This window comes from Trichophyton rubrum, assembly GCF_000151425.1.
Source record: "Trichophyton rubrum CBS 118892 genomic scaffold supercont2.2, whole genome shotgun sequence".
Lineage (NCBI taxonomy): Eukaryota > Fungi > Ascomycota > Eurotiomycetes > Onygenales > Arthrodermataceae > Trichophyton > Trichophyton rubrum.
Genome location: NW_003456427.1, coordinates 2,485,542 through 2,510,189, shown reverse-complemented (window position 1 = coordinate 2,510,189; position 24,648 = coordinate 2,485,542). Strand labels below are relative to the sequence as shown.

The 24,648-nt window shown below is 49.9% G+C and overlaps 7 protein-coding genes across 7 annotated transcripts; 2 read left to right on the top strand and 5 right to left on the bottom strand.

Annotated features, from left to right (window-relative positions):
- Positions 1-22: 22 nt before the first annotated feature.
- Positions 23-3,010, top strand: TERG_02537 (uncharacterized protein; the record flags this gene model as incomplete). The annotated part of the gene is made up of 2 exons (XM_003237779.2): positions 23-368; positions 440-3,010. The coding sequence occupies 2 exons, from the start codon at positions 23-25 to the stop codon at positions 2,422-2,424; spliced, it is 2,331 nt and encodes a 776-aa protein (XP_003237827.1). The 3' UTR covers positions 2,425-3,010.
- A 273-nt stretch (positions 3,011-3,283) lies between these two features.
- On the top strand, positions 3,284-8,201 carry TERG_02536 (uncharacterized protein; the record flags this gene model as incomplete). Its single annotated transcript, XM_003237778.1, has 2 exons — positions 3,284-5,221; positions 5,307-8,201. The coding sequence occupies 2 exons, from the start codon at positions 3,284-3,286 to the stop codon at positions 8,199-8,201; spliced, it is 4,833 nt and encodes a 1,610-aa protein (XP_003237826.1).
- A 274-nt stretch (positions 8,202-8,475) lies between these two features.
- Positions 8,476-9,768, bottom strand: TERG_02535 (nicotinate-nucleotide diphosphorylase (carboxylating); the record flags this gene model as incomplete). The annotated part of the gene is made up of 4 exons (XM_003237777.1): positions 8,476-9,079; positions 9,137-9,277; positions 9,355-9,410; positions 9,613-9,768. The coding sequence occupies 4 exons, from the start codon at positions 9,766-9,768 to the stop codon at positions 8,476-8,478; spliced, it is 957 nt and encodes a 318-aa protein (XP_003237825.1).
- A 1,908-nt stretch (positions 9,769-11,676) lies between these two features.
- Positions 11,677-12,346, bottom strand: TERG_02534 (uncharacterized protein; the record flags this gene model as incomplete). Its single annotated transcript, XM_003237776.1, has 3 exons — positions 11,677-11,802; positions 11,906-12,114; positions 12,271-12,346. 3 exons carry the CDS (start codon positions 12,344-12,346, stop codon positions 11,677-11,679), a joined length of 411 nt encoding a protein of 136 aa, XP_003237824.1.
- Positions 12,347-13,843: 1,497 nt separating this feature from the next.
- Positions 13,844-14,895, bottom strand: TERG_02533 (uncharacterized protein; the record flags this gene model as incomplete). The annotated part of the gene is made up of 2 exons (XM_003237774.1): positions 13,844-14,345; positions 14,402-14,895. The coding sequence occupies 2 exons, from the start codon at positions 14,893-14,895 to the stop codon at positions 13,844-13,846; spliced, it is 996 nt and encodes a 331-aa protein (XP_003237822.1).
- A 1,621-nt stretch (positions 14,896-16,516) lies between these two features.
- Positions 16,517-17,720, bottom strand: TERG_02532 (uncharacterized protein; the record flags this gene model as incomplete). The annotated part of the gene is made up of 4 exons (XM_003237773.2): positions 16,517-16,556; positions 16,611-17,342; positions 17,401-17,498; positions 17,589-17,720. 4 exons carry the CDS (start codon positions 17,718-17,720, stop codon positions 16,517-16,519), a joined length of 1,002 nt encoding a protein of 333 aa, XP_003237821.2.
- Positions 17,721-21,270: 3,550 nt separating this feature from the next.
- On the bottom strand, positions 21,271-24,000 carry TERG_02531 (uncharacterized protein). The gene is made up of 5 exons (XM_003237772.2): positions 23,645-24,000; positions 23,460-23,508; positions 23,368-23,384; positions 22,847-23,299; positions 21,271-22,794 (listed from the first exon to the last, which is right to left on the bottom strand). The coding sequence occupies exons 1-5, from the start codon at positions 23,688-23,690 to the stop codon at positions 22,238-22,240; spliced, it is 1,122 nt and encodes a 373-aa protein (XP_003237820.1). The 5' UTR covers positions 23,691-24,000; the 3' UTR covers positions 21,271-22,237.
- Between the last annotated feature and the right edge of the window lie 648 nt (positions 24,001-24,648).

Sequence of the window (24,648 nt, the reverse complement as noted above, 5' to 3'; positions counted from 1 at the left end):
TCTCGCCTGGGGAAGTACAGCTATGGCACCACTGCAGGGAAGTGCGGACGCAGCTGGTGATGGGCTAGATGAAAACACGCCCAGCCCCGAAGAGAGGCAGCAGGCTCAGAAGATATTTGATAATAATGATGAGGAGTTGGCTGCTGGGAAATACACGGCTGCCTGGTTGGGAACGCCGGATAGAGCGATGCTTCGAAAGGCGTATATGGACCTCTTCGACTGGTCAGATATGAATATCCTCTCGTCATTGAGGAGTTTATGCACCAAAATTGCGTTGAAGGGCGAGGCACAACAAGTGGACAGAGTGCTGGATGCGTTCTCATGCAGATGGTGCGAATGTAATCCAAACCATGGATTCAAAGCAACCGGTATGTCTAACCCATTCGTTCTCTCGCAGACTGAGTTGTGTGTATGCCAGATGCTAATAATAATGCTGCAGATGTTGTTCATACTATTTCCTACTCCTTGCTACTTCTCAATACTGATCTTCATCTTGCCGATATTGACCAAAAGATGACCAAGCCCCAGTTTATCAAAAACACGATGCCCACCATTCAACGAGTTGTAATTGAAGCCGCTCCGGAAGCATTCAGTACAGCTCAGCCATCAAAACCTCAAACCAAGCAGATTGCTGAATCGGAGAAAACTGGCCATGCGAAGCCTTCCCCGGTACCTCCTCTGGAGAAGCAGCCTAGCCACTCACCCACGGCAGCTGAGAAGTCAGATGAACCACCGACTATCGATATCCCCATCATTGAGCATCCTAACCTACCACCTCCCCGTCTGTCAAGCCGTGCCTCGTTTCTCGATACAGGTCATGGCATGCAGTCCCTGGCTGGCCCGCTGGTCTCAACACCATTTAACGGGACGATGAAGGCATGGGAGGCTCAGATCGAGACAGTACTCAAGGACTACTATATCTCTATCCATAAACAGAAACTCCCTCTTAGAGGTGTCACTACGGGGAGTGATGAGCATATCTCTGCTCCTGGCGGGTTCCTTACGCTTACTCATAACATGCTCCGAAGAACTCCAAGTACGATCAGTCGAACTGGCGCAGGAGAGACGTACCGTGGACGAGGCGCTGAAAACCGTCTCAATGCGGCCCGATGGTCCTCAAAAGCAAGATCTCGCCCTCGTCTTTACCCACCATCTGCCATGGGTTCGAGCCGTACAAGCTTAGACGACCAGTCATTCGTCTGGTCGCCATCTGGTTCGAGCACTTGGAGTAAGAACTCTCTTGGAAAGACCTTGACCTCGATGTCGGTTGACTCTCTGGGATCCGAGTATCCTCGCGGTGACTACCAGCAATCCATTGGATTTGCAAACGCTTTGAGCCATGCTATCATCCGCGAGGATTCAACTCATTCCATTGCCGCTTCAGAAGACCCTGCACGAGTTGCAATGGTTCTTGAAGACGAGAGCCTCGAGCTTGCAGGTGCTCCTTGGGCAAAGGAAGGAAGTCTGAAGCACAAACACCATCTCGACTCGATCGACAAACGAGCCAAGGATAGGAATTGGAACGAGACCTTTGCCGTCATCCAAAGAGGCTGGATGCGTCTTTTCTCCTTTAATTCCAACAATAAATCCAGTCGCCTGAGGCCGAAGCAACGCCAGAACGGAGGAATAGTAGTCGGAGGCGGCAACTGGATGGAAAACGCAGACGAGACCTGGAAGTTCCTCCTCAGACATACCATTGCCAGCGCCCTTCCGGCTCCGGGTTACTCCAAGTCACGCCCTCACGTATGGGCTCTCAGCCTGCCCACTGGTGCTGTGCACTTATTCCAAGTCGGCACGGCAGACATCGTGAAGGAGTTTGTCTCGACGGCCAACTACTGGAGTGCCCGGCTGTCCAAGGGCCCTCTCTTCGGCGCTGTCAGCAACATCGAGTACGGCTGGAGTGACGCCGTCATCAACAACGCTGTCTCTAGCATCGACGACTCCAATCTCCCGAGCAGTGCTCCATCTTCCAGCGGCTCGGCTCATCTTCCCCGACCCAGTCTGCAGAGCTCCATCCGCAGCTCAATTGATCAACAAAGCGTCCGCCCTCGCCTGCCAGCCGACCGGATCATGCTCAGCGACTGGCGGCCGCCTCAGCAAAGCATGATGGCTTCCACCTCCTCCGAAGCGGAACAGCTGGAGACGCTCCGCAGCTACGTGAAGCATGTGGAGCAGGAACTCCAGCGCCACAACGAGCTACGTCCTGCTCTCATGCTTGCCTTCACGCCGAAACACGCAAACTACTCCAAGGCTCTGCATAACTGGGAACGCAAGTCTTCGTATCTGCTTCGAGAGATAGTCAAGTTCCGCACCTACATTGACAGCCTGGTGTGGGCAGAGACGATGAGGCAACGGATCTACCAGGCCGATGCAGCCAAGGGGAAAGTGCTGAACACTGCTAGTGAAGATCCTGTCGAGGCGTAGTCTTTGATTGTCTTCCTTGACCCTTTACTGTCCTCCCTCCCCTTTTGCTAAGCCACCTACACACCCACTGCGTGCCCCTAATTACACAATCATGACTATCCTAGCTCCTTTTTAATGCTTTCTAACGGCCGATCCACCAGCGTTCTCCAGTCCAAGCGACTCTGCTTTCCCTTCTTTACAGCCATCCCTTAAACAAGTCCTGGAATTGTCTTCTTGCCCTGTATATCTTATAATCCATCTTGTTTCTCAAGCCCTGTACATATATAATCTGCTTCACATAAGAACGAGTTTATGAGAGTTACCGTCGCCATCTGACTATCGCTGCTGCCGCCCGTCCAGCCAGCTTCCAAAGGTCCTCGTCCCTGAACTGATCCCTGTATAAACAAAAAAAAGGGCCGTCGTATCTTACTCGCACTATCAACACTAGCCGGCCCCTTGCATGATCCCGCGCTAGGCTCGACTTAGCAGGATTTGACATGCAAGCTCGAGACCGGAAAAAACAACAACACAAAACAACATCAACAGAAACTGCGCGCCCAACTAACCAACCACCCAGCAGCACCTCGGACCCGCCGTCGTATGCTGGGAGCGCCTCGAGGCTGCCTGCGCACGCTCTTCTAGAAGCTCTTCTGGCGCCTCGACTGGCCAACCGGGTCGCTGGCGATGCGCTGTCTCCAGTAGCTGGACGCAGACGCGAAGAAGCAAAGAAAACCCGCCCTGCAGCACAAAAACTTGATGCGAAGACGAGGAAGAAGCGAAAAGGAGAAACAAGCTGCTTCAGCCCTAGCAATCAGCAGGAGTTATCACTACGGCTAGCTGGAACTGCTCCCTGTCTCTCGTTTTCCTCCGATCCGCAGCGATGTCAGACGTTCCGCTGCCGCCTTCCTCTCCCCCGTCTGTTACCCCAGCGCCGCACCACGACGACGACGACGACGACGAGCAGCAGCAGCAGCAGCAGCAGCCGCAGGAGGATTACGACTCGAGCAGCTTGCTGCCGCCTCTGCCTTCCCACGATGGCGACGATGATGACCTGAACGAGGACAGTGTCCAGCACTATGCGAACGATTACGACCGTGACGACTCGAATCTGCCTCCCTCCGGCCTTGATGACCCTGACACCAGCCTGAACCGCACGCTGAATGAGGAACGCGAGATGCACAGGAAATTGATGGATATAGAGTCTAGCTTTATCCCGGAGCCCTCGACGCTGCATGTCGGGGGAACTGCTGCGGCCGGGAGAGACGATATGTATTTGGCTGGCACGGATGCACCAAGTACACCACAGAAGACGGGGGATATTGAAGGCCAGGACTCATTGATATCTCCAGAGATACCAAGGGATATGTATAAGACACCTGCGCCGGCCCGGACGGTGGATCCGGAGCCTTCAATGGTTGAACCGGGGAACCAGTCGCTGGAAGGGGACAGTTTGGTTGGAATTAATACTTCTTCCCTGGAGACAATATCAACACCCCCAACCACTGCCGCTGCCGCCAGAACTGTTTCACGAGTTATATCGGCCGCGAGCAGCCGGTCTGGAAGGTTCGGGGACTCTGTTGGTGAGGAGCAACAAGCACATGGCCATGGGCACAACTTTGGCGATGAGGGAGGATCACACACGGAGAGAGAAGTTGATATTGAGGCTACTCCACGCAAGCCTCGCACGCAGATTGTTAACCAGTCTCCGCCTCTCTCTCGGTCTTTACAGAGCGTCAACACGGATGACAACGATCTCAGTCAGACAGGTGGTTTCCGGGGAGCTGCAGATTCGATCGAGCTACAAAGGACGAGACCCAAGTTTCTAACTAACCGCCGGTCCTCATACCGCTTGTCCACGTCTTCAGTTGCTACGGCTAATACAGACGGCAGTGATGCTACAATGGGAATGGACTACGCCTTACAATCTGGCGGTGCACTTCCGTCACATGGTGGAAGAGCGTCACACGGCCATGAACAAAAAAGGGACCTGTCAAGGTCCATCAGTCTAGGGAGCATGGCGTCTGGCATCTCAAATCTTAGTGATGACCATCCTTATGAGAGAAGGATTTTTAGCGGAGTGTCTGAACTGAGTCTCCATACTCTGAACGAAGAGGAATCAGCCTCCCAAAGGCCAGTATCTCCGGGAACTACCGTCAAACAAGGTGACGAAACTGCTCCCATGACGCCAAAGGTGAAAACCACGGATCCATCCTCCCCTCCTGCAACTGTCTTGACGCAGATACAGAATCGGCAGCCTCCCAGTACTGTGAAAAAATATCAGGAAACAGCAGCACCGTCGCCTGATAAACGATCTGTAAGCCGGACACCAGGCTTTGGTCGAGGAAAGAATATGACATTGAAGGAACAGAGTAGCACCATCGATCGACTCTCAAAGGAGAATTTTGATCTCAAGATGCGTATCCATTTTCTTAACCAGGCGTTGAATAAACGGTCAGAAGATGGCATCAAAGAGATGATTTCTGAGAACGTCGAGCTGAAGTCCGATAAAATTAAAGCCCAAAAGGACAACCAGGCTTTGAGAAGGACAATTCGCGAGCTTGAAAGACAACTCAAGGAAAAAGCTGACCTTGCCGATGAGAACAAAGATGAACAGGCATCTGAGGCTGGGAAGAGAACTATCGACGAAGAGGAATTCCTATATCTGCGTGAACGACTCGAAACATATGAAGTTGAGATTGAAAGACTCAGGGCTGAGAATATCACCCGAGAGAGCGAGAAGAGAAAGCTGGCTGAGATGGTGAAGGCTCTGGGAGATGGCAGAAGCGGTATATCGGACTCTGGGGCTCGGGAGGAACGGGTAGGTCTCATTTTTCTTCTTTATTTTTCAATGAAGTCATTTATATCCGTATCTTTGTTCCAATGCTTACTTGCATATCCAATAGGACATGTGGAAGGATATACTAGAAGCCGAAACTGCGGCTCGTGAACAAAGCGAAGAAGAGAATAAACGCCTTCGCAATCAGATCCTTCAATTGGAGAATGACATATCTTCTCATGAGGCTCGTTACCGCAAAGGACACCAAACCTTCTCTCAAGTGGGCTCTGACTATGAAAGCTCTCGTAGCTATGCAACCTCTAACCCAACTAGGGAGGACTTTGAGCTGCTGAGGCAGGAAAACAATGCACTTCGTCGAGAAGTGACTGCTCAGACCTCGATGCTAACGTCTAGAAATCGCGAGAAGGAAAAGCTCTACCAGGAAATTGAGGATTTGAAGCTTGATCGACGCAATGAAGGTCGCTCCATCGCTGGCGATAGCATCTTCGACCGTTCTGCTTCAAGAGCACAATCCAGAGCCATGTCACAGGCAAGTGACAACGACCGTGACACACTGGAAAATAGGAACGGCGAACTTCGGGACCAGGTGTCAGCTTTGAAATTGGACAATCAGGGCCTTCGTAGTCAATTGGACGAATACGCAAATGAGCTAAGCTCCGTGGAACGTGAATATCAGGCAGAACTAGACCGCGTAAGCCAGGAGTTACGAGACCTTCAAGCCCAGCGTGACCAGGCCCTCCAAGCGATTGAAGAGCGAGAGGCGGAATTGCAAGAACTCAAGGCAGCAGCCCAAGAGGAGCTTGATATCTTGGGAGAAGAGCTTGACCTTAAACATGAAGACTGCCAGCGCTTGGAGGCCGAAGTTCGAAACCAGCAGGAGAATTTGGATGCTCTTCAGGCGGAGGTCAGATCCGCTAATGAAGGTATTTCCCGGCTTGAAGAAGACGCACAGAGTAATCTACTCAAGTACAAGGCCGTACAACAAGAGCTGGATTATGTTAACCAAGAGATTGACTCTATGGAAAGGAACCTGGTTGAAGCCAATAACAAGGTCCAACGATTGACAGTTCAGCAAGAATCCAGTCAGAACGAAATCGCCTTTTTGCGAGAAGAACAAGACGGTGATAAGATCAAAATTGGCGACTTGGAGTCTGAACTGAGATTCGTCCAAACCAGCCTACAGAGCGAGAAGGAGAAGACAAGCGAGCTTGACAGACAACTTGCTGATGAGCGATACCAACATGAGATGGTAAGCAGCAAAGAGAAGCAAGAAGTGCAGCGCATCATAGACGATCTCAATCGTGAGTCCACGGCATCGAAGGAAGAAATCCGCAAACTGAAGAAGAACCTATCTTCTCGTGAAGTTGAAGCCACAATGTGGAAAGATCGCTTGATGGAGCTGGAGAACAGCCTACGTGAAGCTCTTGGCGACCTTAATGGCACCCGTTCAAGTCTTCTTACGTCAATTACAAAACTGCAGAAAGAACTAGAGTCTACTTCTCTCGAGCTGGAAAGTGTTCGTGCCAGTCTAGACGAAAAAGAGGCTCTCCTTCGAAATCGCGATGCACTCCTTGAGAGCCATGGGCTTGAGACCCAAAAATTGGCTGACCTCCTAGAGCGTGAAAGACAAGCCCGTCGTGCCGATAAGCATTCATTTGAACAGTCCCTCAAATCTCATCAACAGGCTTCGCGAACTATTGTTCAGAACAATTCTCGAATCACGGACTTGGAGAGTGCACGGAATCAAGACCGGAAACGGTTTAATCACCTTGAACAACAGTACAAGGACCAGTTGAACGAACGGAATGTGATGTTCCTTACCTTGTGGAAACGATTATCTGCAATGTGCGGGCCTGACTGGTCACATTCGAACAGCCTTATCAACGGCAATCTCCCTAGTCAGGAGGTCATTGGAAATATGCTGTTCTGGCCTGGGTTCAGCAAGAATTTGCTCCTGGCAGTGAAGACGGTGGAAAACTCAATAAATGGATTCAAGTCTCGTGTTAGAACAGTGGAGCGGAACTTGATGAAAGAGTACCAGACCCTGGAAAACAACATGAATGCTCGAATTAAGAAACTGGATCGTTTGGAAGAAATTGTTCGACAGATGCAGAGCAACCCTAGACGGTCAAACTACACTCCTCCCAATACAAATGCCGAAATAGCAAAGCTCAAGGGAGAGAATAGGCTACTCAAAGCCGAGCTCAACCTTCTACAATCTCACTCCCGAGCCAAGGTTGCTGACGATAGCTCTGCGCGAGGGCAGCCGTCAAGAATGGCGAGCTCAAGATCAGTTGGGTCATCTCTTGCGAGATTCAGTACAGGGTCAGAACAAGGCACCCCAACCAACACACGATCGGGAAGAAGCAACAGTTCAGTCTCTCGCGGCTCTTCAAATGTTGCTCAGCCCTCTCCCTTTTCCTCAAGCACCACACTTGCAAATAACCAAGGCGGCTCGGAAGTTTCCACTCACCACCACGGATCCGGGCCTAGTCATGGAGGATATCCTCTATCTCCCAAGAGCGAGGCCAATCAGGATAGATGGATACAACGTCTGCGAGATCTAGAACGACGACTGAAGGCGGAGCGAGAAGCACGACTGTTGGACCGCTCTGGAGCCCGAGAGAGGCTAGCAGAACGTAATGCAGAGAATGAGAAACTCCGTGCAGCTCTAGAAAGGGAGCGAATGAATCGAGTTGCCAGTTCTTTTGGGACTGACGGTGGAGGTGATGAACCCGATCGAAACCCACGTACACCGGAGAGAGCTCGACGCCATGACAACAACAGTCGAGATAGGGGCAATCGAAACAAGGGGAGAGCCGATAGCAGATCAAGTGGAACAGACGTTGTAGTAATTGACCATGGATATGAGCCCGATTCTCGTGGGCACAGCGAAGGTCGAAGCACCCGCTCAGGCAGTTATGACGGTGAAGGCGATGATGATGACGACGGTACGGGTACAGATGATGACGGTGGTTTATGCGTTGAAGTCGTGGTGTAATGATTATGTCCTTTTGGTATCCTCTTTTTTGGCGTTATTGTTCTGGCTTACTCTTGGCTCTTGGATGCCTATTTCTTCTCTCTTATTACCCGTTTTATTTACACGACATGCCCTTATATTATATCTTGGTGTCTCACGTTTAGCATGTTAATGATAATTGGCGTCCTTTTCTTTGGCGTACACGGTTTAGAGTATAGTGAATATCATGATGCACTTTCATTCATGTGTATATTTCTAATGGCCATTCCCATATCCAAGTGGGTAGAAGCAGTTTCTATCTCAGCGATACCTTCAAGGAGAAGTCAACAATTCCAACACCCTGATGGATGCTGCTTGTAGACAGAATATCCACGTCATCACACACGAATTTTGCAGCGTTGGTCTCGTTCAACCCGCCGCTGACTTCCACGAGGAAACTTCCGCGTGGTTTGCCCTTCGCGTCCCACTCGTCCTTCAGCTGCTTTGCCGCAGCCCGCACTCCGTCAGCAGTAAAATTATCCAGCATGATAACATCAGCACCTGCACTGATGGCAGCATTTGCCTCCTCGATGCTGCGACATTCTACCTCAATCTTGGTAGAAAAGCCGGCAGTTGCACGAGCAGCCTGGACTGCAGAGGGTATAGCTTTGGCAATAGTGCTTACATCTGCACTGGGGGCTTCACTTGCCCCTGCGTTGGTCTGGGTCTTGTTATGACACGCCCATACGTGATTATCCTTTAACATAGTCATGGAGCTGAGATCGTGGCGGTGAGGATCAGCACCGCCAACGAGAATTCCATACTTCTCAACGATACGGAATCCTGGCGTTGTTTTGCGGGTGCCTGCCAATGTACCTTTCCAGCCCTGGTCACGAAGGATAGTAAGCAAAGCTGCAGTCCTGTCATTATTTGTTAGAATATATTAGATGAAAGGAAATCCGTGAAGATGTAATCACTTTGTTGCAATTCCCGAGCATCGAGCTAGAATGTTCAAGGCCACTCGTTCACCGAGGAGGAGTTTTCTCATCGGCCCTCGCACTATGGCACAAACGGTGACTGGCTCAATGCGTTCACCTTCCTTGACGTTCCAGTCAACTCTATGCATCGTATTAGCAGTATCCGGTAACATTCTTGGGGCGTTGTATATCAAGTCTAAACAGGCATAGTAACCTACGTGCACCCTAGCTGAGCAAATACTTCATTCACAAAGGGAACGCCAGCCACGATTCCCTAGTATACCGTAAGGGTTATAATTAGCCAACTTCTTGACTTCAGTATCTTAAATATAACATTCATAAAATAGTACTAGGACAAAAGAAGTACGAGTAACAATAGAGACAAGCTGCCAATTACTGAAGATCATAGATCTACACCAGTGGCCCCCGCATGCATGGTACTATCAAAGCAAGAACAGCAGCGCGCATTAGCATACCTTGCTTTTCCCCAGGAGCCTTGCTTCTCCCTCAGCTTCACCAACGACGAAGCCTCCATAGTCAAAGCTGGGACAGTCCTCCTCAAGCCACGTTGATATGATACGCTTATAGTTAAGGGGCAGCAAATGGCTTAGGTCTCCATGTGCGGCTGCCATGACTAGCTGCAGCAGTGATTGTCCACGGTAATGTCACTAAAAACGTATCCAGTCTATGACCCGGATAGCCGCGCCTCCACCAGAGGATCAATCAGAGATGCAAAAGTAATTGGTCGAATGTAACAAACAAATATCAAATCAATTTGTCTCTTGGGATCGTTCAACTTTCGGCTTTTGTTTTTTCGGCTTTCTTTTTGGCGGATGAGGTGATATTCACGTGATGTCGGCGCGGAGGGAAAGAAACTCCGACATTCCGGTATCATGTGATTGGTATGAAATCTTTAATGCGAAAGTCAAAAAAAAAAAGTCAAAAAAGGAAACTTCGAGAGCAACTTTCGATTTCGATATCAAACATCGACATCAAACGTCAAACATCATCATGCATGGGAAGCCCGTTCTTAATATCCACTTTCAGGGCGTGGGCTAAGCAAACGGCATTGCTGGCCGCATAGGGATAGCGGCATGTGTTTTGCATCCATTCTTGCTCCGTAACTAACAGGCATGGGTCTCAGGGTGGAATCAAGCCCACTTCACCCATTATTAATTGTATACGCTCTGGGCATAGTTCACGTTCTGTTCTATGGAATACCTTTGATCCTTCTGGAACTCTGGCTGGCGGTGTCAGCTCGGGCCCGAGAGCCGCAAGGGCACGGGAAAGCGGCTATCAAAGTTTGTCCGGAATAGCAAAAGTCAATACCCGAGGACCTGCGTCTCGACATTATTGTTTCAAGTGTTCCTGATGAGAGAGAGATTGGTCCTTGAGAGATATGGAGAATTTTTGGGCAATTCGGAGAATCCGAAGATATGCTTAATGAGCACGCTGCTGGATAGCAAGCACGGCTAGGCCCACCACCTCGGTCCAATTCTAACCAGCTGCTCGGAGGGCAATTGTACATACACTCCGTACGTCTATGCACAATGTACACGAGAGAAACTATAAATGAGAATGGACTTGACTAGGAAGCCTAATAGGATTTCCTTGCAGGGCAGAAAGAAGGGATCCTCAGCCCAGAATGGTTGGACAATACGCCTTTCGCTGGGCGCGGCTGAGGATGTATGTGTCCATGCACTTTATATGTGTGAATAAATCAAGTCGCCGAGGACTTGGGAGTTTTGACAGTTAAACAACAGTAAGGTTGGGAAGATAGCCTTGCCATGTGTCAAGTCCTTAAAGGGAGTATATTATGAAGTCATCTTTCTCGCCCTCAGCGGGGATTTGGATGGCTTTCGTATTCGGGAACAGACCAAATCAAAGATCTATACGCCTATACGATGCGAGTCATCGTACTCCGTACTCTCCCCCAATCGGGTCGTGTCTGTGCATCTCATCCTATCGGAGGAGTTTGCTCCCAGCGGGTGGAAGTTTGGAGCTTCATGACTCCGTTCGCAATAAAGTACATCCTGAGTAATTGTGCAACTGCCGAAAAATTACGGGTGTATGGTAAGTGACGCATACTCTAATCCTCTGTATTATTGTATTTGCAAAAATGGACTGAGTGTAATCCAGTTACCAGAGATACATGAATGCATAAAAATGGCCTAATTGTGCACAGCTTGGTCGAATTTAGAATCTCCACCCTTCATGACGGAGTTAAGAGGCTCGAATCGGTGTTTTATTTAAACCGAGAAAACGAGTGAGTTAATCTTATCTCTTAGGTAACCAGGGATGTTGACATACAAAAGAAAAACGAACGAAGAGGTGGGTGATGGGTGCATTAATCAAGCTTGATAGGTAGTAAGTCCAGCAACCAGCAAAGAAAGGGTACATAACCAGCAATGTACCCATGCGATGCGATTATCGGGAGATATAACTAGAGGTGGATAAAAGAATAGGAGAAGGGAAGAACATGTGGGTTATGCAAAGAGTTATGAACGGAGTAACTTCTTTTGTGCGCGGTAGACACCCGTCTACTGCTTCTTGGTTGCATAGATACCTATGCCATTCCCCTCCGAGTCCTGAAGATGCATGACTTGGCCGTGATCCCCTTCTGGAAGAACATCACTGCACTTCTTCCCCCCGTTTGCAATGATTTTCTATATGCATGTCAGAGCGCTCACCCCTGGTCGACAAGGAAAAGCGGATGGGAAGACAACTTCCCCCCACACTAGCGCATGAATGGCAGCTTGGTTCACTCACCTCCATCGTCTTCTCGAGGTCCTCTACATAGAGGTACAACTTGACGGTTTTCGGGCCGGTGGTGTGCTCTCCGGGCTTGATCTTGGAGAGGTTACCACCCATACCCTTGAGCCCTTTCTCGGGGAATGAGAACATCGCGACGTCTTCAGTGCGTCCAGGGCCATCCTTGATGAACTGCCAGTTGAACACGGTTGAGTAGAACTTCTCAGCTGCGCCAGACAGATCATATTAGCAATCAGTTAGCAATCAATCAGCGATTGGCAGTGCCACCACATTCCATGTTTCAACATTAGAACGGGTATGCACTCGGAGGGAAGCATATCAAGGGAAGGGAGCATATCAAGGAGTGAGTTGGGAGAGCATACCACGAGCCAGGTCAGTGGCGAAGATCTCAACCCAACATGGGGTTCCTTCACTTGGGGGTGTCCAGGTGTCACACATAATGGCTGAGGAGGAAAATAGGAGAACTTGGGCAATTTCCAAAGGGATTTTTGATCTTGACAACCTGGAGAAATAAGCTAGGCAGGTCCTGAGGAGAAAGGTCGAGGTTTATATGCCTTTTCCATCTCCCTATCCTCATGTCCTCCTCCTATTCTCCATGCTCTCAGGTGCCCTTTTCTGTGCCGTTCGCAATCGAACCATAAACCACATCCATCCCTGCCGTCGAACCAGGCAACCAAGGCTTCCCAATGGCTCACCTCAAGCCCATCCCTGGCAACACCTTGTCTAAGCCTATTATACCCTCTCTTTCATCTCTCTCTGACCCCGATTCTTTTGCTGATAGTCATTAAATCTCTCACGTGATGACGTGTGTTGTTCGTGTTTCGCACAATTTAGCCGAATGCGGCTAAATTGGACTCGCGTCGCGTCGCCAAACAAGAAAAAACACGAAGTTTTGGCGTTTTCATTGATAAAAGAGACGAAGAAGATGGAGAAAATGGACACTCTCGGTCTCTCGTTTTGACGGAGTCTCTTTGCGGGATGAGTCACATCGTGGCCCGGACGGAGGAGAGGCGGATGCTGCCTGGCCGACGCAGAGCAGGGTCAAGTCCGTTTGCTTTGGAAGCGGTTCGATGTGAAACAAGACAGGGGGCAAAGGCAAAAGAAACAAAACGGGACAAGGATCTCAGGAGGCGGATGTTGCATGGCTGCGAGCAGATGAGACCCTCCTTGGTATCAATACTTCAGGTATCGATAATCTCTCCTCATGCTCATCAGGATGCTCGCTGCGCAACGGTCACAGATATGGAGGACGGAGATCGGCTCCCTGTATATTCGAGGACAATACTGTTTCTTGCCGCAGGTCTTCGTCCGCACGAAGCTGGCGTGGCCGCAGGTGAACTGGTTGTAGAGCTGGCGGCACATCTCTCGAGCTGTTCTACCTGGCTGCTGCGGCGTATATGTCTCGGCTGGAGGTGCAGGTTGTCCCTTTTGATCAAATGAGAATAGGTAGGAGGTTGAAAAATGAAGATACGAAGTGACCAAAGTGAAATATCTGCACGGTACCTTGCAAATATATACAGCACTCGAATCCATTCACTGAAGATGTTGAAAGTGAGAGACAGAGAGAGAAAAGGAGGACAATGAGCTGGTCTGTTCATTGATAGGAGAAAGTACGTAGCCACTTTGATCTATTGTCTAGCACCTTCAGAAGCACGCAGACTTCTTATATTCCATTGTAAAAGGCCATTATAGAAGAAGATCCAAGGCTCAAAGAGTGTATTCGATGCAGTCGACAGCAATAGGGAGCTTACCATGGCGGTGTTTCAATTGACAATCTTCATTGACGAGGCCACAAAGACCAACAGCAAATCATGCATCTCCAGCAACACAGAGAGGCATATATATAAAAGAAGAGACACTGGGAACGAGTAGAGAAGCTCCTGAAACCGACAACCATACTCTTAATTCTCCCACTGATCCTTTTCCTTCTGTATCTCACCCTTTCCAGGAGCGATATAGCGTCCTCGCACCCCAGGTCTGCCCCTTTTTCAGCAGACACATCTTCTGCCACTCTGGGACATTGGGTGCGTTTATATATCGACTGGGCTCAATGCAGAATCCCGATCGAGGGCCTCGGGCTGGGTACTTGCCTACGGGTGGGACGTCGACGTGTTGGCCGGTGTAGAACTGGAATGCTGGCTCAGTGCTGAGGACTTCCAGGTGCATCTTTGACTCCTGGTGTTTGAAGGATGCCAGGAGCTTGAGATCTCTAGGCCGGGTGTCTAATGGGACATCCTGGGGATTGGTATCGACTATGAAGCAGCTATCAAAGTCAGGGCACTTGTCATCAATCACGAAGGGTTCCGTGACTCTCAGTGGGCCGTAGGACTCGATCGTTCCCAAAGGAATGCCCGTCGAGTCAGTCGGCAGATATTTATCAGTCGACAGCACTGCTTCAGTGCCGTTGATTGTTCGGTCGTCGCTCAGGTTGAAGTAGCTACATCTCGTCAGTAAAGCTATAGTAGCCGGAGAATGGCAGTGAAGTTGACCGACCTGTGGTTTGTGACCCCCACGACCGTCTCCTCGCACTCCGAGCCTATGAACTCGACCTCGTATTCAATCTCCAGCTCTGTTTTCCCGTCCTGCTGTCCAGCAATATACCAGACTCGCAGCTCAACGGTGCCAGGATATCCCTCTTCACCGTGCTTGCTGGTGTACCTAAACTCGACAGATTCACGGCCCTTTCTATGTACAGGCTTTGGACCATCGAAAACTCGAGAATTCCATCCTTCTTTGCCTCCATGCAGAGAGTTGGGCCCTTCTTTGGAAGTTATAACGTACGTTTTATCGTTCAGGTTCTTTACAACGCTGTCCTTGAGCCTGTTGGTCGTGCGGCCGATGGTGCTGCCAAAGTACGGCGCATTGTACTTCCTGTATGCCTCTTCATCAGGCAGAGCAAGCACGATATTCTTGCCAGCAACTCGGAACTCCTGGATGATGGCTCCAAGCGGAAGAAAGGCGAAGTGTGTATCTTGCTGCTGGGCCATGGTATACTGATCAGTCACCGTTTGCTCCGTTCAATCAGCAAATGTCAAGCACTACCACTTTGCCTCGAATCAACCATCAGCCAATCTGAGACTTTCAGGGTCTCTTTCTCTCTTCTTCGCCAAAGCGATTCTGTCCTCCTCATCGCCGTCTAACATCGTCGTCCGTAAGATCCTTGGACAGGGCGGCTATGACAGAGCAAGCCACTGACGTCACTGGAGGCAACCAGCAAAAAGCGTCCCACAGAAACCCATCACAACTCACGATGCCGGAGGTTGCAGGGCCAGGCAGACTTTCACTCAGTCTATATGTCTGTGTGTCAGTTTCTCGTGCATAGATAAATTCCTGTGCCGTGTCGATAGTGCAATACAAGTCCGAATGGCTGGTTATATATAGTTAGCTGGCTAACAGCCAACAGGCAAGCAATCTCCCGAACAGACGGACGGGGAACACCCTAGACTGGCTGGCCCCAGTCGATACATGTTCGAAAATGCCACTTATCCCTGCTCCGACATTAGAGACATCCATTTACAGTGTGCAGATGCATGCATGTATTGCTTGTCTCGTAACGGTCACAGCGATGCACAAAAGGGATGCCAGTAAGCCGTCCCGATGAAGCCCACAACACATGGCAGTGAGTCTTGAGATGGCAGAGACCCACGATCGGACATGAATTGGCCAGGAAGGTTGACCTCGTTGCAACGAGAATCGCCGTCTCTCGATGTGTGTGGATATGCATGTGGATGCGCGAAGAGAATCATTCGTTCACTGCGCATTAACTGCATAACTAATTTATCCACGGATGTGCCAGCTCGTTCCGCAGACGAGACCGGGGTTCGGAGCGGAATCTTCGTACGAGGGTGAAAAATGCCTGGTATTTCGCTGGTTCTTGTACAATGATTTGCGATGCCCCTATTAGCCGCGGCTGAGGACATGCTAGGGCTGGATTATTTGAGAGAGCAGCCGAGAACGAGCAAGAGCTTGGTACTTCCCAGCTGGATATAGCTACAGTGGCTTTGGACAAAACGGGGTTAACTGGTTAAGCCAATGCATACAAACCCGAATAAGTCGTATCCGAACGGCCGATCACTACTACTTATATGCAAAGATGCCTTCTTCCAAGTCTTCTAGAGATGAATATTACAGGATCTCCGAAGGTCAATTGCAACGTCAGCAAGCACTTAGAGGTCGATATAGCTATCCAGCATTGAGTACCAATTTTGCTTCCTTTGCTTTTTCTAGCCTCATTTTGCTTTTTCCTTCTTGCCCTAGCTACGTAGCTTGGAACTTTCAAGCTCTTATTTGAAGGAGAGGAAAAGGCGAACAGAAATCAGGGATCTCGTTGATCGTCATCAAAAGTCTAGAATGATTGAATGAGAGGGGAGAACCTGGTAATCATCCAGCGTTTGCCACCAGCGCCTGCTAAACGTGAATATACAACCAAGGGGAAAGAAAATATTAACGCCAGCAAATGCACATAAGAAGAAAACTATTCATGCCCTATCCTTTCCTTCAAAACGTAGTATGAGAGACATCCAAAGCGGGAATAATAATAGTATATCCCCGGGGAATATTAAAGACAAAGTAAAGAGATTCGTGGTCTATACGGTAAGGTCATCAGGATTAGACAAGGGCAGAACTCGTCAGGTCCGGAAACATGTTACTTTAGATCTGGTTAGCGTGAATATTATATATAATTCAGGGAACTTGGACATACTGAGATTGAATTGATTCCATTTGGTCAAATGTCAGCAGAGCATCAGCAAATCCCAGTTGGAGATTCTGTGGTGAGACAATGCCTTCACTCCGTGCAGTAGCCAAGTCCGAAAAGAGTGCTGCGGGATTGAATGCCGTTTGTTGGTCCTGCTGCTGTTGCTGTTGCTGGGCATAATATAGCTGTTGTAAGGATGCAGCCAGTTGACTATGGCCCTGATGGGGCTCTGAAGTGGAGAGAGCCTGAGGGAAGCTGTCGATGACAAAGGTGTCTTCTAGCACCGGGCTTGGGAGACTCGATGGGGAGGATGATTCGGTCGCATGAGAAGGAGGGGATGTCCCCTCAGAAGTCGAATCCATTGATTCTCCCCTACCCTGTTCCTCTTCAAGGTCCATTTTCTCTGGTTGATCTAACAGACCCATCGTATCTGTCTGTTCGGCAAGCTCCATTCGCCCGGGACGCTGGGCCACTTGCGCCCGTTCTGGACTTTTGTGTAGCAACTGAGCCTGCATCGTCTCCAAATCTTCTTCGAATCTCGGCAGCCCGGCATTGGCTGGCCCATCTGCTACATTCAACGCCCCCAGTCGCTCCAGTATGTCATGTGTCAACGGATGACCATTATGGGAGTTATTTAATGGTTGGCCAGGCCACTTATTCCCCTTAATCAACAAGTTATACATTTCTTGGATTCCAAAAACCAGCGAGGTTTGCTGATGTTCCAGCAATTCAACATATCTATAGCATAATGATCAATATAGGGGATTGATGCCCAGTAACGGAGAAGGTGACTTACCCTTTGGGATAAGTTTTGTCATGTGTTCTCTTGCGCTCTCCATACACACAGACAACATTATCAGCACTGCATCGGGCGCAGGGTAAATCTCCATCGCACTACGTAAAATGGAAAAGGGGTCCGTCGGTTAGCATATGGCCCTAACGTGGCAAATCGTGTGTTTCTTTCCGCTATGACTGTGTGCATACCTTTGATTTTTTAAGTCGACATCTATCACAGGCCTTGCCGACCCTTTTGCGAATGCCGTTGCTGTCGTTAGAGTCTGACAGGCTTGATATCCGTGGTGATGACGACGAAGACATGGCTCGCGAGCTAGGCATGGCACCAATAAAAGTAACTTCGCTTACTGTGCCTCTTTGTATTCCAATGCTCGGGGGTATTTGAGGGAGCAAGGGAACGCCCAGAAAGGACCCGTTCCTCGCTGCCTTTGCTTGTTCAGGTTATGTTGACCCTTTATTTGACGGATGGGGTATCTCCAGGCGCTTGGTTGGTTGTGTCGTGAGTGATACCGAAAAAATGCTATGGATGTTGGAACCTCTTTCGTTTGCGCTTTTCAATAACGATACCTCAGGCACTGGATGAAATGGTGCGGAAGGGGGAGGGAAAGAATAATTAAGCAATAAGTCGTTAAAATTAGCCGACTCTTTGGTAAGCAGTGAGCCTGGTAGAGTTGTATATAGTAGCTTAGCGAGCTTAATTGAACAGCCTTTCTGGTGACCGTAATGATCGCGACGGTATAAGTGTGACCAAGTAATTGAGAGTAATAGCAACGAGCAATGACCTTCGTAGATGGTGACGCTCAAGTGTCACCCTTTTTTCTTGTTCTCTAGCTCTGAGGTTAAGATCGACTCGAAGTATCACAAGAGAGAGAAAGAGGGAGAAAGCTGTGGAAAATATGGAGAGTGAATGCTTTAATATACTGTCTTCTTCCAGCTAGGGGGGAAGAAGGAAGAAATATGAAAGAGAAAGGGCAGTGATGTTTATCTTATACGACATTGCTCATCTCAAGGAACCCTGAAAGTTAGTTCGGCTGGCAGGAGTACATATATAGTACATCGCAGTACTCCAACGCGGCGCCGATTGCTCATAAGCAAGTGATACATAGCCAAAAGTCCACGGAGTCGGTCTCCGTACTAGACTGGGCTGGGGTGGGTGTGTGGGCTGGAGGAATGGAGGCTGGACGACAGCTGGGCTCCCTTTCTTCCACCCCCAAAGTGTCTTTTTTGCGAAATTCCATGCAAAAATGAGTGACAAGCCAACATGAGGTAAAAAGAAAAAGGAAAACTAAAAATAAGACAGTTCCATGGTCGAGGGAGTGCGAGCATGCAATTATGTCGCTTTACTCGCCGAGCCGTTGATGTCATTCCCAGAACTATTGTTCTTGTTTATCCTTGGCCGAAGGGCCTCGAGCTGGTTATGTCCCTGGATCCTGGGATAATAGCTGGTCGGTCCTGTTATGTTGGAAAGTATTCGTTTGCATACCTGCAATGACATTTGACGTACAATTTGCTATGCATAAACACGCCTGTCTGCATCTCGCATGGAATGTAACTATCCTGGAGCAAACTTCGGCCTTTTTTTTTTTTTTGTCTAGGCTTGACAGCTCGTGACGATGGAACCCAGGAATATAAAAAGGCTCCATATTGCCGTGCGAGTAACTCATGGCCCTGGTTAGTCTTTTTGAATGTGTCACTGCCGTCATTCCGGTTTCTTTTCTCGTCTTTTCTGGCTCTGGCTCTCACTGTGTCTGTTACCTCTCCTCGTCCGCGGAAGGAGGAACATTGCTGCCGAGTCGGGCCCGGAACGAACGAAGCAAGGAGATCATCGACCGACCTCTCTTTAGCGCAGCCTCTATTTTGCAAACTGACTAATCCAAGTGTATTAGTTATGCAGAGCTCTTGATTCCAAATTATATTGGTGAAAAGAACCTGAGGTGCCGTATCCGAGACGTATCAGGTTGTAAGCCAAATTACCGGACTTTGCGACTATCCATCCCGGACGAAGTTGATCTTGCTTTTTTTCTTAACATTTTTCTTATGCTTATTTGGTGAATCGCAGCGCTTTTGCCGCATGGTTGACAAATTCGTCCGCCATGAATGACTTTGCTCCTTCATCGTCCTCTTTTGCCTTTTTTCATTTTAATTTTCTCTCTAAGCATGTTTTGCATTTTTTTCTGGAACCAGGGCGCAAACGCAGCAGCGTATTCGCGAGGCCAAGAGCCCGAGTCTTCCCCCTTCTTTGCTGGAGGATAGGCAGCAAGATTCCGTTCATTCGTCTCCTGGCTATATTTTATTGATTTGCATCGCGTGGGCTGTGGGCTGTGGGCTTTTACGGCCCCTGTAAGAAAAGCTGCTCATCCACCACAAAATACGATTTTGTACCTGTATTGGGCAACGGTTGCGATTTGTGGCTGGAATAGCACGACAAGCGCGTATACAGCGGAGGCTGCGCACCGTAACTCCGTCCTCCGTCTCTCCGTCCGGTCGGTATTAAGCAGAAAGACGGGATTCGCATAACGAACTCCCCTCGTCGAGCGATCTCCTGATCAGGCTAAAAGGGGGGGAAGTATATGGAGTACATATGTAGGCTCTCGTTATGCCTCTTCCCCCCATGTTGTCAAAGCTGGCCACAAGACCAGCAGCTTCGACCAACGGCTTCAAACCCGCGTTAGAGTGGCCGTACCCCACGTTGTGTGCCTGTAAGGACAGCATCACTATCGCCGGCGAGTAAGTTACTGGCCTAAATCCCTCTTCAACCAAACCCAATGCCTGTCGACGGGCCGCGACCTAAACACGTATATACGTCTGTGTACTTTGTAAGCGAGCTGGAGAGCAGCAGCTTCGACTCGTCATCCCGTGGCTGGTTATCCGGGGCTGAATTCAGTGCTGTCGTTGCCCCGAGTCAGCCTTCATTTGAATTCATTTTCTCACTTTTCTCCTCTTCCAGCATGGCATCTCTTCTGCTGCCGTCAATATCGCGATGTGGTTGAAATAGTCGTTTCTTCTTCTTCAGCTTCGTCGATGTTCTTTTTTTTGGCTGGCGCAGAGCCATATCACGTGTTTACATTACGTGTACATACAATACGAAGCACCACACTGAAGTTGTGTAATATTACTGTAATAATGGAAAGCGTATTTCATATCACGTGGTGCATAACTTGAATACAAACGCCGGCGACGACGACGACGACGACGACGATGATAGAGAAGAAGACGAAGACTGAAGATGACGAGGTCAGTCGGAGAGAAGGAATCAGTCATTATTGACTAGTCTGTCTGTCCCCAGCGGCTTGCTCCGGGGTGGGATAGCCGCCATTTCTCTCTCTGCGCGGCTCAAGCGGCATAGATCTATAGGAAGTATCAAGTTCAAGACCGGAGACTCAACTCATTGTCCCTGGTCAATTGAACTGTTATGTGAAGAGAAGACGGGTAAGAGGTACATAAGCGTACATGAGAGGATTTAAACCGCTAACATAGTCATTAAGCAACCCCCGGATTCTGCATGTTGCGAGGCGAGCTCCCCACGTCTCAAGGTTATATGTCGGTGATATGCAATGGTACGGGCCACCCCCCGCAAGAGGTGGTGTGATACTGTACCATTTTTACCCTTGCTCGACACGGACGGCGAGACGTTAAGGTGGTGGAAAGGAAGAAACAGATGTACAAAGCTTAGAAGCTGGGAAATTATGGGTTGAGACGCCCCATCATTCACTCAATCACACTGCTGCGTGGCCGAATGCTCCGTGCCTGGGGGTGATAAACGAAGATGCATACAGACCATTGAATGCATACATAAGGGAGGGGAGCTGCAAGTGACCTCCCGTGGGGAAAATAGACTCTTTGAGCGGCACCTACTGCCGAGCCGCAGGATCCGCGGGGGAGCTTTCCGTGGAGAATAAAAGCGCTGCGTTCAATTAATATCCCGATTTTTCTTTTGATTCCACATCCCGTTGGAAGAGACGGTATATGGGTCTCTGCTATTCCTGCCGTTGATACCTGGCTCCTCTGGGGGATGGATCGTGGGATATAGATGATGAGAGTGGGTGGCCCCCTTGCTCAGAGATGCCCTGGTACAGTTGAAGGACCGAATCTGCAATCCTTCGCTCGGCCAGCTTGAAGAAGCGGTGGCTTGAGCCGATATCCAGCATCTGTATAACTGCATACTTGGGAAGATGGCCTGCATATTACAATTCCTTCAGAGGTCCCAGAATTAGGGTGTCCCTGTCCCTGTCCCATTGACCAAACTTACAGTCGGCAATTAAAGCTAAGTTTAAATAAAGGAAGCAAAGTAAATAAACACAAACAATGCAAAAACTAGTAGGATTGCTGCTAGACACTTGAATCATACTCCGTAGAAATGTGTATATATGTGGACATATTGCATAATCGTTAGGCAGGATAAACAGGCAAGACATATGTTGAAACATGCATCAAGCCAGCCTATAGTTGAATCAAAAGAAAACAAGAAAAAGAAACGAAAAGAATTTAAATAAGTAAAGAAAAGAAGTAAAATGCAAAACTATCCACCCAGAGCAAGACGGAATTAAGACGCAGTGGTGCAGACCTCTATATATATATCAAATCGAAGAAAACCTGGTAGAGAAGGGCAAGAATGAGAGGTTCCGATCCAGCCGTGGGGAATTATATAGCTAAAAAGAAAAGCAAAGAAAGATCGGGGAGGAGGTCGCGTGGTCGAGGCAGTGAGCTGTGTGTGACAGGCATTAAAGTAGTAGGGATTGGTAGTGGCCAGGTGACGGTGAACAAAGGGGATATTCAGGGGTAATGAAGGGGCTAGCTATGGTATATAGGGTATATAGGTGTGTGTTGATGTGGGTGGTTTAACTGCCGCTACAGCAGCACAGCGTCTTCCACCACGGTATGGAGACACGCTCCGAAGGTTTAAACTGGCCGAGCCCAGCATGTCTGTGGTCTGAGTGAGGATAGTTGTTAGGGTAACCTGGCTCGCCCGTGTCCGGGTCTGGTTTCTTGCTCGAATGCGTGGACAAGGTACCCGGACGAGACTGTCCCTGGCTGTGGCCCTGGCCTTGGCTCTGGTTCTCCCACTGATTGGGGTTGAGGATCGGCTGACCAGACCTGGGACGTTTCGAATTAGCAGCGTTGGCGCGTCTGGTCAGTGCCTGCTGGACGACGAGCCAGATGCTTCGCCGGCGGGAGCGTGCGCCCGAGCTGACACTGCGTCCTGCGGGGTCTTGTCTCTCTTCTGTGGTGAGAGGCGCCGTCTGGCTGAGGGCTATGGGCTCCGTGGCTCGCCTGCAGGCGGCGGAGAAGAAGCGTGAGGCAGAAGAGAGCTGCTCTGCCTCTTTGAAAGCATGGAGCTGAGCTATCTGCTGCTCCCGGTGTAGTTTACGGGCCTCTACTACCCGTCGTACAATCACTATCCACCGTTAGTCAGTGATACTATAGTAACTGGTAAAGGACTGGCGTACAGGCAAAGGTCTCCTCGATATTGACCATCTCCCACGCACTGGTCTCCATGAAGCCACACCCTCTGCTCCTGGCCCATTCGAGGCCCCGTCTGGAGCTGATGACCCGGGCTTCCTTGAGATCGCACTTGTTCCCAGCAACGATCTTGACCGGCGGCGGCATGCCCAGCGGGGGCACGTCTTCCGGCGGCAGGTCGGGATAGTCACGATAGAACTGCTTGAGCAGGCGGATGTTCTGCTCCTCCCGGTTCTCCGTCTCCATGTCTATCATCTCCATGAAGTGGCCCAGCGTCTCGAGCGTGGGCTCGTTGGTGATGTCGTACACGAGCAGAAAGGCATCGGAATTGAGGTTCGACGCAGCCCACAGGCCGCGATACTCCTCCTGGCCCGCGGTGTCTGTGAGCGAGAGAAAGTACGGCAGCCCGTCGACCGTCCGAGTCACCGAGTAGGAGTCCTCTATAGCATCCTATTAGGCTCTTCTTCTTCTTCTTCTTCTTCTTCTCTGTCTATCGTTGTGGACGTACCGATGGTTGGATCATACCTGCAGCCGCGATGTTAGCCCACGAAACGCCTCGCTGCCCGCTGGATATCTGGATAGACGACTCTCTCTACTTACTCGTGAGTCCACTGGCTTCGCACCAGCCGCAGCGTAATCGACGACTTGCCTGGTCCCCGGCGGTTGCGGTCAGCTATCAAACATCCCGTCCACGGTCGTTGTATATAACTACAGGGCCCTTGCTAATAACAACAAACAAACAACAACAAACAACATCATCAACATCACCAACAACGACAACGTACCGCATCCTCCATCACCGCAGATAGTAATGGAAATCGTCTCCGCCATGGGCTTGCGGACAGCCTTGGGCCAGGCCTGCGCCGGCAAACGCACGCGAAGACGATTCCGCCGTCGTTCTCGTATCGACCCGAGTCGCAGCTCCAGCCAGCCCGCCTACACTAGAGCGCAAGATAAGCAGCGTTGGATATCTCTCGGACTCTCTGCTAACTGGCCGTCTAGGTCGAATAATATACAACCAGCAGCGTCCGTCAGCGTCCGTCAGCGTCCGTCAGCGTCCTCCGGCGATGGCGTGAGAAAAGCGATCTGTCGCCTGCGCTGGTTTTTTCCTGGCCTGCGTGTTTCAGAGAGTCGCCATCGTCTGTCAGGTTGCCTGCGCCTGAGGAGCCCCCTCCCCCCTTGGAACCCACCGGGTGCGCGCTCGTCTCTTATACGGCTGTGTGCCTCTTACTACGTACAAGCTATCGCCTCGCAGGACGACGAGCGGAGAGGAAGAAGGAAAGGCGAGATCAGATCATGGCTCCCCGGCTGCTTGGGCTGCTGTCTATGCCCTATGCAGTATCGCGCCAGCCCTGAGTTGGCTGCGATGTGCAACTCGAGCGTCCAGAAACTGGAGGGAACCAGCTTGCTTTTTCCGCTGGATTCTGGGCTTTCTTGCTTGGTTCCGGCGGGTGTTGGATGCTGTATTTCTCTATGGCTGCTATGATTCTGATTCATTTTATCCATGTACTCTGTACATACACTGGTGCAACGCTGGAAAGAAGGGGGGAGGGAAAAGGGGGGCCAGAGGATGCGTCTGCTACCAAATAATATGCAGGGGGGAAAGGAATATATTGGATCGTGTGCAAGATGATATTATATATATCAGACAGGCCTGGATAGATATGACGAACGACTAAATCTACCTCGCTGGCCGACCATCGTCATCCCAAGATTATCTTCTGCATGTCATTGACTGGGCCGAGCAGAGAACATGGATGCTGCCGAGAGCTACTAGCTACTAGCAGCT

Excerpts from the sequence above, each read along its gene's own strand:
- TERG_02531 (XM_003237772.2), bottom strand. The coding sequence starts at position 23,690 with ATGGCGGAGACGATTTCCATTACTATCTGCGGTGATGGAGGATGCG. Across the intron at positions 23,509-23,644 it reads CTGCGGTGATGGAGGATGCG|GCAAGTCGTCGATTACGCTG; the intron begins GTACGTTGTCGT and ends GCCGGGGACCAG. Across the intron at positions 22,795-22,846 it reads TATCGAGGAGACCTTTGCCT|TGATTGTACGACGGGTAGTA; the intron begins GTACGCCAGTCC and ends AACGGTGGATAG.